The sequence below is a fragment of the Crinia signifera genome, chromosome 5, assembly GCF_055691185.1.
Source record: "Crinia signifera chromosome 5, ASM5569118v1, whole genome shotgun sequence".
Classification (NCBI taxonomy): domain Eukaryota; kingdom Metazoa; phylum Chordata; class Amphibia; order Anura; family Myobatrachidae; genus Crinia; species Crinia signifera.
The window spans coordinates 277,721,552-277,734,567 of record NC_139221.1 but is presented as its reverse complement, the minus strand read 5'-3'; the positions used below and the strand labels follow the sequence as shown (position 1 = coordinate 277,734,567).

Sequence of the window (13,016 nt, the reverse complement as noted above, 5' to 3'; positions counted from 1 at the left end):
GCGGACACACCGTGGCACTCAGAGCCCCCAAATTTGGCAACAAGGTACCTCTATACCTGGTGGTGTGCACCTCGAAGCCGTTTTTGGGAAATTTCACTCAGAAATTTAAAAAACACCAAGATTCAATTTGCCTTGAATCAGGATCTGGAAAAAAAGATTGACGATCTGGGAAACGGATGATGACGGAACAACACCACACCTGAATTCATTGCTCCCCATTGAATATGAATGCAAACACATTCCAACATTATGGTGGAGGATTTTAACAATAAGGAATATTTGAGGATATACATATACCACACATCACACACACACGCACACACACTATACTTGCATACCTCACCCTCTCCCTGGCAATGTGTGAACCTGAGGTGAAATACCCTTCTTATCAATTAACCAGCTCACCACAGGTGACAGTAATCAGACATTACCAGGGAAGTCCAGGAACACAGCATTTTCTCCATGAAACAGAGAGAGTCAGGTAGGCAAGTTTCACACACACACAGTACACCACATACGCACACACAGCACACCACACACATAGATACATAGCGCACTACACACACTTATACATTAGTTAGATACACACAACACACACATAACACACCACATGCAGTACAACATACACCCACAAACACTGCAACACACATCCTAAAAGAGTACAACACTCACAAATACACGCACACACACTTAAATATTGCACACATACAGAAACACACAGAACACACACTTAGACATTGCGCAGATACACACAGCACACTACACACATACTGTATATATATACATAGTGCACCTCACACACACGTTCGACAGATACACACAACACACCATACACAGTACAACACACATATTCACTACAACACACACCCAAAACACAGTACAGCACACACAAACATTGACAACACACATTTAAACATTGCATAGATACAGCACACGACACACACACTCCACACATACTGTACACACACACTTACATATTCTACACACAGTATACCAAACACACAAACACATTACACACAGACACTACACCACACACACCCATACATACCACACCACACACATATTGCATATAACATTTCCCAATACTCATATCAGCATACTTGCTTTCATTTCTTACATCAAGTATACTGACATTTTCATAATTTCGATTGGTCTGCATGTATGGTTTTTAAAACTGCATTTTGGGAACTCTTATTTTTCCAGAATAGAATGCCACATCCTCCTAAAAAAAAAATATTTTAAGAAGAACGCAGCAAATTGATAGAGAGAGAAATCAGAAAAAAAGATATGAGGAAACAGATGAAGAACGACAAAGAAGACTGCAGTCAAACAGGGCTACTACCTCAGCAGCACGTACACAGGAAACACCGCAACTTCGACAAAGAAGATTGCAATCAAATAGGGCTTCTACCTCAGCAGCACGTGCACAGGAAACACCGCAACTTCGACAAAGAAGACTGCAATCAAATAGGGCTTCTACCTCAGCAGCACGTGCACAGGAAACTCCGGAACTTCGACAAAGAAGACTGCAATCAAATTGGGCTTCTACCTCAGCAGCACGTGCACAGGAAACTCCGGAACTTCAACAAAGAAGACTGCAATCAAATAGGGCTTCTACCTCAGCAGCACGTGCACAGGAATCTCCGGAACTTCGACAAAGAAGACTGCAATCAAATTGGGCTTCTACCTCAGCAGCACGTGCACAGGAAACTCCGGAACTTCAACAAAGAAGACTGCAATCAAATAGGGCTTCTACCTCAGCAGCACGTGAAGAGGAAACAGCTGAACAAAGACAAAGAAGATTGCAGTCCAACAGGGATTCTGCATCAGCTGTTGCATGTCTGGAGAAATAAGGAAAATGCAGCATTCTCCTATAGCCCTTTAGTAGATTACACGTCAGATGCAACATGTACTATCGGATCAATGTCTTTAGTTTGTGATTATTGTGAAGCTTTAAAGTGGCAAGGTGAATGTCTCGGTATGTGTTGCAGTGGTGGAAAGGTGAAACTGTCACCATTAATTCATCCTCCACAGCCTCTGTGTACATTGTTGGCAAGTGACTCATCAGATGCCAAACATTTTCAACGGAACATCGGAACATAAGAACATACAATTCCTCTTTCCAGATGACCTCTTTTGGAACAACAAAACAAATAACAGAGCCAGGATATATGCCAACATTCAAGGTACAGGGGCAAGTATATCATAAAATTGGAAGCCTCCAAGCTTTGCCTACTGAGGAGCCAAAGTTTCTACAAATTTACTTTGTTGCAGATAATATCCAACAAGCTGAGCAGCGTTGCCAAAACTTTCAAACCATAAAACAACACTTGGTGTTGCAGTTGCAAGAAATGTTTCATCGAGAAAATAGCAACATAAAAAGCTTCAAAATCGACTATAGAAAGTCACACCAGAAGTCAAATTAATTATTTTAGCAGATAAAACACCGCAAGGTGAACATGACAGACGTTTCAATGCACCAGTGGCATCAGAAGTAGCAGTAATTATGGCTGGAACACAATATGGAAGTCGAGATATACTATTGGAAACAAAAACTAACAACATTAAGAAAATTGCAGAAACTCACAGATCTTACGATGCCTTACAGTATCCAATATTGTTTCCAAGAGGAGAAGATGGATACCATTTTGCTCTACGTCAAACCAATCCAGTTACAGGAATTCTGACAACACGAAAGATTTCAGCTATGGATTTCTATTCATATATGATCGTGGTGCGTTCTTCACATTTCAATATTCTTCTCCAGTTCATCGTGGACATGTATGCGAAGATTGAATTGGAAAGACTAAGGTACATTCGTCTGAATCAGAGGTCACTCAGGGTGGATGAATATGCACATTTGAGGGATGCTATTATCAACGGCGGTAATGTTTTTGACATTGGTAAGTTGATCATTTTGCCTTCAAGCTTCACTGGTGGTCCAAGATATATGCACAAGCGTACACAGGAGGCAATGGTGTATGTGCAGAATTATGGTCGCCCAGATCTCTTTATCACTTTTACATGCAATCCCGGTTGGACTGAAATCCAAAATGAATTATTTCCTGGTCAGAAACCCCACGATCGTCATGATTTGTTAAGAAGAGTTTTCCACCTGAAACAAAAGACTCTCATGAATCTCATTACCAAAGGCAACATTTTTGGAAAAGTACAATGTCATATGTATACAATAGAATGGCAAAAGCGAGGACTTCCTCATGCTCACATTCTGGTATGGCTTCAAGAAACTTTGCATGTACAAAGAGTTGATAGCTTCATCAGTGCAGAAATACCCAAGCCTATTTAGCATTGTAACAAGTCAGATGGTACATGGTCCCTGCGGAAAATACAATCCATGTTCCCCTTGCATGAAGAATGGAAAATGCACAAAGAGATATCCACGTTGCTTTTTAAAAGAAACACAAACGGGACAAGATGGGTACCCACTCTATCGACGCAGAAGCCCATCAGATAGTGGTTTCACAGCAAATAAGACAGTTTGGAGATCATCTGTGGTTGTGGATAATACATGGATTGTCCCTTATTGTCCACTTTTAACAAGAATCTTCAATGCTCACATAAATGTAGAGTTTTGCAATTCTGTCAAGTCCATAAAGTACATTTGCAAATACGTCAATAAAGGCTATGATATGGCTGTTTATAAACTAACTACTAAGGAAAATGAACATAATGAAGTTCATCTGTATGAAATGGGAAGGTATATTAGCACCAATGAAGCAGTATGGAGAATACTTGATTTTCCTATTCACAAGCGCCACCCAACAGTCATTCACTTAGCCGTCCACCTCGAGAATGGACAAAGAGTCTATTTCACTACAGAAAATGCAACAGAACGTTCACGGCTCCCTCCAGAAACTACCCTTAAAGCCTTTTTCAAACTTTGCTCAGAAGACAAGATTGCTCGCACATTATTATACTACCAAGTTCCAAGGTATTACACGTGAAACAATGCAAACAAAAAATGGATTTCTCGCAGAATCGAACAAAGTGTTCAAGACCATCCAGGAATCAAGTGTAGTGATGCACTTGGCCGAGTGTACGTAGTGCATCCAAACAACTCGGAATGTTTTCACCTGCGATTGCTACTACATGAGATACAAGGACCTACTTAATTTAATGATCTTAGAACATTTCAAGATAGACTTTGTGAATCTTATAAAGAAGCATGCCAGCTTAGAGGACTTCTTGAAAATGATGAACACTGGAACAGGGCACTAGAAGAGGCAGCTGCAAGTCGATCACCAAAGACGTTACGTAACCTGTTTGCTGTTATGCTCCAAATATGCTCTATGACAAGTCCTTTACAATTATGGATTAACCATAAGGAAAGCCTGTCTGAGGATATACTACATCAGGCCCGACTTCAACAGCACAATATAGATCTACAATATAATGACTCCATCTTCAATACAGTTGTAGAAACAGTTTTTGTGATTCCGGTGAGCGCAATTCAATGAAAAAACGGTGCAGCTAGCTCTGGCAAAAATAGAAGGTACACGACCTTCAGTAGTACAATTGGGCAAAAATGGAAATATTGCCGGAGTTCAGCGCAACCCTTTTCATTAAGATGTTTGAACAACCATTTTGACAAACTTTAGGTTTGACCAAAATTTATTGATATATACATTAAAACATAAATGAATAAAGTGACAACATGTACTTCTAATGAGGACTTCACCTAGGTACCATGTAATTCATACAATTTCACAAATGAGCATGGAGGTCTTGATCTCACCAAAGTCAGACGTTGCGGTGGGCTATGCTTCTGATTTGAAGGTCTGCGGCACCACCGCAGATGGCTTGCCTGGATCAAGATCCTTGATGGTAAAGTGCTGGTGCGTCCTTTGTAAAGTGTCCTGTGCCTTCTGTAAAGTGCAAAGTGTCCTTATTGCACTGATGAAGGGAAAGTGTCCGTAAAGTAGCTTTACGGACACTTTCCCTTCATCAGTGCAATAAGGACACTTTGCACTTTACAGAAGGCACAGGACACTTTACAAAGGACGCACCAGCACTTTACCATCAAGAATCTTGATCCAGGCAAGCCATCTGCGGTGGTGCCGCAGACCTTCAAATCAGAAGCATAGCCCACCGCAACCTCTGACTTTGGTGAGATCAAGACCTCCATGCTCATTTGTGAAATTGTATGAATTACATGGTACCTAGATGAAGTTCTCATTAGAAGTACATGTTGTCACTTTATTCATTTATGCTTTAATGTATATATCAATACATTTTGGTCAAACCTAAAGTTTGTCAAAACGGTTGTTCAAACATCTTAATGAAAAGGGTTGCGCTGAACTCCGGCAATATTTCCATTTTTGTCCATCTTCAATACAGTTCTAATTATTATTGAGAACAAGATTAAATCATTAGGTGGATCATATCTACAAATTTATGGATTGCCACAACCTTTAAGAGACCAACATTCAAGATTACCTAATGATTTACTAGCAGAATTATCTTACAATACAGATCACCTTACACAATATTTACAAGAGAATGAATCAAAATTGGTTCCAGATTAAAAAAAAAGCATATGCCACAATTCTGGATTCCCTTTCGAATCAGAGTGGTGGCATAATTTTTCTGGATGCTCCAGGAGGAACAGGGAAAACTTTTCTTATTAATCTTCTTTTGGCCAAAGAACACCACAGAAAGAAAATTGCTCTGGCAGTTGCTTCATCCGGTATTGCTGCTACACTCTTGACAGGAGGTAAAACAGCTCACTCTGCTTTCAAGTTACCTTTAAATTTAGCAAACACAGAGCCACCTACTTGCAACATTTCCAGAGGATCAAGCAAAGCAAAGGTTTTGCAGAATTGCAAACTCATTATCTGGGATGAGTGTACTATGTCGCATAAGGCTGCATTTGAAGCCCTAGATGTCACTTTAAGAGACCTAAGACTTAACATTATGATAATGGGAGGTATCACTCTTGTTTTGGCTGGTGATTTTGGACAGACATTACCAGTCATTCCACGTGGAACCAGAGCAGATGAATTGAAGGCCTGCATTAAATCATCTTATATTTGGAACACCATTGAAAGGCTCAGACTAACAACAAATATGCGAGTTCATCTTAATGAGGATCCTTCGGCACAGCATTTTGCAGACAAACTTCTGCAGCTTGGGAATGGAGTTTTGGCTTCTGATACAGAGGCTGGTTCTATATCAATTGTAAACATTGAAAAAACTGCGACGACCTATGAAGAACTCAAGCAAGCAGTGTTTCCTGATTTAGTCCAACACTTTGCCAATCCTTCTTGGCTTAGTGAACGAGCTATCCTTGCACCAAAAAATTATGCTGTTAATTGCACCAACAGGCAACTGTTAATGACATTGCCTGGTACAATTCACATTTACAAGTCAGTCGACACTACATGCGATAGAGATCAAGTGATCAACTACCCGACTGAGTTTTTGCATTCACTCGATCTACCTGGAATACCTTCACATATTTTAGAGTTAAAAATCGGTGCTCCTACAGTAGGAGCAAGTTTCATCTTTGCTCCTTTGGCCATGGCTAGCCATGGCTAGCCATGGCTATTCTATTGTTCTCAGCTGCAATACGTATTGTATTGCAGCTGAGAACAATAGAATAGCCATGGCTAGCCATGGCTAGCCATGACCAAAGGAGCAAAGATGAAACTTGCTCCTACTGTATTATGCTTCTCCGGAAACTTGATCCTCCTTCATTGTGTAATGGAACACGACTGATACTGAAGAATTTGATGCCCAATATTTTGCATGCCACCATTATGACTGGACATGCTCCAGGTGAAGATGTCTTTCTTCCTAGGATACCGATGATCCCTTCAGATGTACCCTTTAAGTTTAAACGTCTTCAATTCCCTGTTCGCCTTTGTTTTGCAATGACCATCAACAAAGCACAAGGACAGTCTTTAAAAGTTGTCGGCCTTGATCTTCAAATTCCATGTTTCTCGCATGGTCAGCTATATGTGGGATGTTCCAGACCATCAACATAGTTTATACAGAGGCTCTTCAAGGTTAAAAAAATAAAACATAAAGAAATGAAACCCAAATTTCTTTAGCACAATCATACTGCACTAAAGGGGTTATTCTAGTTCACTCGCAAAGGCAAAATCACTTTCTTATGGACAAAACCATGTGCACTGCAGGTGGGGCTGATGTAACATGTGCACAGAGAGTTACATTTGGGTGGGATTTGTACTTCAAACTGATATCTATATTGCAGTGTAAAAATAAAGCGGACAGTATTTACCCTGCACAGAAACAATAAAACACCCAAATGTAACTCTCTCTGCACATGCTACATCAGCCGCACCTGCAGTGCACATGGTTTTGTCCATAAGAGACTGATTATGCCTTTGCGAGTGAACTAGAATAACCCCCTAATTGTAGTCCTCTTCACTATAGGCTGCACATACATTTTCTATGAGACCCTATTAATAAAAAATCTATATAATAACTTTAAGAGTGTCTGTGTCTGTGTGTCTCTGTGTCTGTTGGATTGTGGACAGACTGTGGCACACTGAGTCGCCAAATTTGTCAACAGGGTACCTCTGGACCTGGTGGTGTGCACCTCAAAGGCACTTTTCCAATATTTCACAAAAAAATAAAAAAAACCTCCAAGGTTTTCCCGGGCAACGCCGGGCGGTCAGCTAGTAATAAATATTTGGATGTTTTCAAATTACATGTATGGCTCTTTTGAAAATAAGGAAAGATAGGAATCACCATTCAACTAATTTTAGGGCGCCCAACAATAACACTATTGGGGTAGTATTTGGGTAGAGGAAGCTCCGCTAGTAGGGAGTGTTATTGGCGACCGTTTATTGAAGTACTGCCTTACTGTAGATGCCTGGGGCAGACAGGCTGTGCACAATTAGGGAGAGCCTGCATCTTCCTCTCTCCGACATCTCCTACAGCAGGTCCACGCCTCCTCCCTGCAGCCTGCATTCTCAGCCATTCACTGAGCCACAGGGTGCTGTGTCAGATATGATTGGGCAGCTGAGCCGTCGCTCAGCTGTCCTATCCTATACAGCACCGGCAGCTCAAGCTGTCAAACAGCAGCGGGACCCAGAGCAGCGCAATAACTAAACACACAGCCTGTCCCTGACAGGCGCCGGCGCCCACCGCAGACCCCACTGGCACTTGCTCCTCCAAGCAGCCGCGGGGTCTGCCTCATGGTGGCTACGCCACTGTTAATGAGGTTTTTAAACACAAGTGACAGCAATCATAAATTAAAGGGGAAGTCCAGAAACAGCATTTTGTACCTGGTGGCAGGGTTCCACAGATAGGAAAACTGCAACTTGTAAAATAAAACAGGTATGGCGTTATCCACCATATGGTCTGTGACTCCGTGCCTGTTGCTGCGAGGTTGTCAGCTGAGCTCCAGGAGACAGCTATATGGGTAACGCTGATGAATACATTGGTAAGTAAAGAGCTAGATCTGGATTTAATGAAGTTAAGCACAAGGCAGTTTGAAAAAATGCACCACCTTTTTCTGTTTTGCCTTTATGTACTCATCACTCACTTTGATGTGAAGCATACTAGTTTGAGACATTTAGCTGAATTAAATTAACTCCGTCTCTATATATAAAGACCCTACTATAAGTTGTTCATTTTTCCCATTGACTAATAAATTGAGAGATAGCAATTTAAAATAACATTTTAGTTTTCCACATGAATCGTTTATAGTCACAGCTAAAATAAATACTATGCACCTAGCAGTGATTTTTTTTTATTTTAGATTGATTGCAGTTCCCTCTTTATGATTAATTTGATCATGCTGCTGATTGTGCAGCTGTGCTGCAGACAGTCCATCAGGATTTCTGAAAACGATTCATCAATGTCTGTGGATGCTTAACCTGCAGGAAGACAGGAATGACACCTGATTTGTAAAAGCAAATTATTCTTAATTATAAATACAATAGGTTCACAAATTCGGTCCTCGGGACCCCAAACAGTCAACGTTTTCTAGGTAACCCCGCAAACGTAATAAATGTTTTTATTATTCACATTATAAAAAGTCCACAGGCAGAGCCAATTAATGTATCTCACTTGCTATTCTGTTTGGTGACCTGCAAAACATGAACTGTGTGAGGTCCTGAAGACAGAGTTTGAGAAACTGTGATATAAACTGATCTGTTTTTTCTTTTGTTTGTTTGTTTTTGAAGTACGTGTTTGGCAGTAGTGCATGGTGCTGGCTGAACAGGAGGTTATTATTTACAAGGCATGGTTTTGCCCCTATATATAAAAGTCTTTGTTCTGCTGGCATGCCTCACTTAATTAAATCAGTTATTGTAAACTCAAGTTATTGTAAACTCAAGTACAGTACCTTAAGGCCCGCATACACTATGCGAACTGGGCACGATTTTGCCCGATTCGGATGAATCGGGCCGTGAAATCGTCCCAAATCGCATATGGAGACATCCCCTCCAACACAATGTGCGGCCCCATGCGCATCGGATAGGAGTCGGGAGGTCGGACGGGCTGCACATAAGATTTGCTAAATCTTATGTGCTGCCCGGAGCCATGCTCCCCTGCGACGGGGGACCTATCTGAGCCGGGCGGAGGGATCAGGCACAGGGAGCCGGACAGAGGAGAAAGCCGCTGCCGTCAGCGGGAGCAGGGGGGCGCAGAGTACCAGGGAGCCGGGAAGCGCGAGTGGCGGGAGCAGCAGAGCACTAAAAAAAAAAAGTCCATACAAACACATAGGAAGCCATTGATTGGCTGAGACCTCTCTCAGCCAATCATCGATTGGCTGAGACCTCTCTATACCAAACGCTAATTGGCTGAGAGAGGTCTCTGCCAATCAATGGCTTCCTATGCGTTTGCATGGGCTTTTTTTTTTGGAAGTGCTCTGCTGCTCCCGCCACTCGCGCTGCCGCTGCAGCGTCCACTCCTGCCCGGCTCCCTACTACTCTGTGCCGCCCCCCTGCTCCCTGCCCAGCGGCTTCTTGTCGATTTATCACATGCAAAACTTGCCATCACATGAGATCCCTCCGGGGGAGCTGCCGGGACAATCAGGTCCGACTTGTCCTTATGACAAGTCGGACAAATGTATGGGGGGCCTTAAACTGAAGCCTCACTGGCACATGAACTCTTTAAGAACACGAAGGTTGAACTTTATTAAGTAGAGTTTAATATGACAAAGAAATATACTATCATGTACATTATTATTATATTTCACTATGAAACAAAACATGTTGGCCTTTATATTCTTCTGTTCCCTACTGTCACATTTGTATGTATTTTCTTCCAATCACCAGTACATTTATCAACCGCAAAAAGTAAATATTCCTGATTTGTGTCATCTGCCAGAAGCTTCACGGTAAAACCATACAGGGCCAGACTTTCCTGTGTTCCTGGTTTGTGTCACATGCCAGAGGCTGCACGGTAAAACCATGCAAGGCTGTGCTATCCTGTGTTCCTGGACTATGTCATCTGCCTGAAGCTGCAGGGTAATATCATACAAGGCTGTGCTATTCTGTATTCCTGGTCTGTGTCATCTGCCAGGAGCCACACAGTATTGACCATCCAATTCCGTGAAACCCTGCATTCCTGGTCTGTATCATCTTTCAGAATTAGCATGAAGACCCCCTTCCAAAACCATGTTATTCAGTACTTCTGACTAGTATCCTCAGCCAGCAGATCACATGGTCGTCCTCATCCAAGACCGTGTTATCCTGCACAACTGACCATACCATCGGTTAGAAGTCATGTACAGGAATTATCTCCCTAACTGTGACATCCAGTGTACCTGATCTGTGCTGTCTGTCAGGAATCCAGTGCAACCTACCATCCTGCTAAGTGGTATCATGTGTGCCTGGACTGCTGGTCTTGCTCCATCATCCAGTTATTCCTATGCAACCCATACCACTGAAACTGCTCCGCTGTCCAGCTGATTTAATACTATCTGATACTGCCCATCACAGTTCAATTACTCCATCCATCCACTCACATCCAGACTGGTAGGAGTCTTTCTATATACCCCTAGAAGTTGTGTCTTGAGAACATCAGGTTGTTCTATATGAGACATTACTGTCCGAGTTTAAATCCAGGTGGTTTCTAAGTACCGGTGAGCGCGCTAGTTCTTAGGGAAGCTGACTGTTGGTTGAAGATCTCACCAACTATGACAAATGGTTCTTATATAGGAAATCCCTCCTGAATCGTAACAGGAGATTTATCAAAGCTTAGAGGGAGATACAGTTGAGAGAGATAAAGTACCAACAACTCAGCTACTAATTGTAATTTTTCAAACAGCCCACAAAGTAACAGACAGTTAGGAACTGATTGGTTGGTACTTTATAACTCTCCAAACTATGGGGCAGTACGGATGGTGTAATGGTTAGCATTACTGCCTCACAGCGCTGAGGTCATGGGTTCCATTACCACCATGGCCTAAACTGTGTGGAGTTTGTATATTCTCCCCGTACTTGCGTGTATTTCCTCCGGGTACTCCGGTGTCCTCCCACAATCCCAAAATATACTGGTAGGTTATTTGGCTCCTAACAAAATTAACCCTAGAATGAATGTGTGCGTGTATGACTTTTAAAAGCAACAGTGGAGTCACAAATATATTGTAACTACTGTATGTGATTTTTTTTTTAAAGGGCATATACACAGCATGAGTCAGTTGACCAACAGATAACCTTCAAGAGTAGTGTACCAAGGCAATAAAACTGAAAGATCTTCCAAGTAATGCTTAACACAGTCTCTTGACACAAAAGAGTCATTCGTGGCAATGTGATTTCATTGTTCAAAAAAACCCTCTTAACTTCAGTTGTGTTTAGTTTATTTAACATCTTGTCCTGGCGATTTCACTTTGCTTATGCCTTCAGTTCTGAATGTAAACTTCCCTTTTAAAACAGCCATCAGAGTAGAAAAAGCACTTTTGACAAAAACCCTCTGAGGGTCCTTTTACTTGATTTTCTTGTAGCTGCTGTCTTTTCAGAACTCTAGACTGTTCTATTAAAGCCAATAAAAGTAAGCGAAAACCAAACAAAACCATGTAGTGATAGGATATCATCTATTGAGAATGTCATACAATATACGTGTCCAGCGTATTCGCGCCGGGGATCTGTGCATGCATCTGGACGATTACACATGTGCAGGGCCGCTGTATGAATGCCTTCAGCGACTATCACAGTCGCCGAGGCATTGCACCATCAATGGCATTGGCACAAAGTCTTGCTGCATCAGAGCCTCAAGTTGTCGTCCCCCCCCCCCCCCCCACCAGAAAATGTAGTGAAGCCAATTGTTTTTTTATGCAGACCACTGTACTAGAACTGTTCACAGTGTCTATTGTTGCTGGTGCTAATGTTGAGCCAGCATTGAACATGGAGACTCCCCTTGCCAGTCATGCAAAACAAATGCTACAAGATCTGATGGATATACTCTATGAAGAAGTCGTACTGTTGGAGCTTACACACCTCCACCAGACATACCACCTTTGTCCCGTAGAAAGCTCAACTTCACAGATGTGACTGACTGCCAGTGAAGATGTGCTGGGTTTTTGAAAGAACTTATCTGCAAGGTGAGCAATCTGCAGGCAGAGCTTGGTGCACAGGTAAGTGAATGACAGCAAGAGGTAGCTGGTCTAAAAGAAGGTCTAAAGGAAAATCTAAGTGCTGCCATGCAACCAGACATCTGCAGCACCAATGTAGAATGGCAAGATACTGTTCAACAGACCAATCGGAAAATTAATGACCAAGAGGTACAATTTGATAGACCAGGACACCTGGATGGAGCTGGAGCCCCAGATGTGCATCACCATGACAATATGAACATTAATACTGCACTGGTTCCATTGCCAACAGAAGTCCAGACAGTCGGCAATAATTCAACTCTTCTGTCAGCCCCATGATAATCAGCAGGCCTGCACCAATGGGAATAATCAGTTTATATTCCCACACTTTGTCAGATATAACCTATCTCCACAGGTTTCTGGTGCTGCCTATACCATTATGTTTTGTATCAAACCAAGAAAATCTTCTTTAAAACTTTCTGAT

General features: G+C 42.0%; 1 protein-coding gene across 1 annotated transcript; it reads left to right on the top strand.

Moving 5' to 3' along the window:
- The first annotated feature begins 2,506 nt into the window (after positions 1–2,506).
- LOC146005806 (uncharacterized) lies at positions 2,507–12,491 on the top strand. Its single transcript, XM_083145233.1, is given in 6 exon segments — positions 2,507–3,285; positions 3,287–3,952; positions 4,148–4,460; positions 5,494–6,344; positions 8,329–8,434; positions 12,279–12,491. Coding segments are annotated over 6 exon segments (2,928 nt in total).
- Positions 12,492–13,016: the final 525 nt, after the last annotated feature.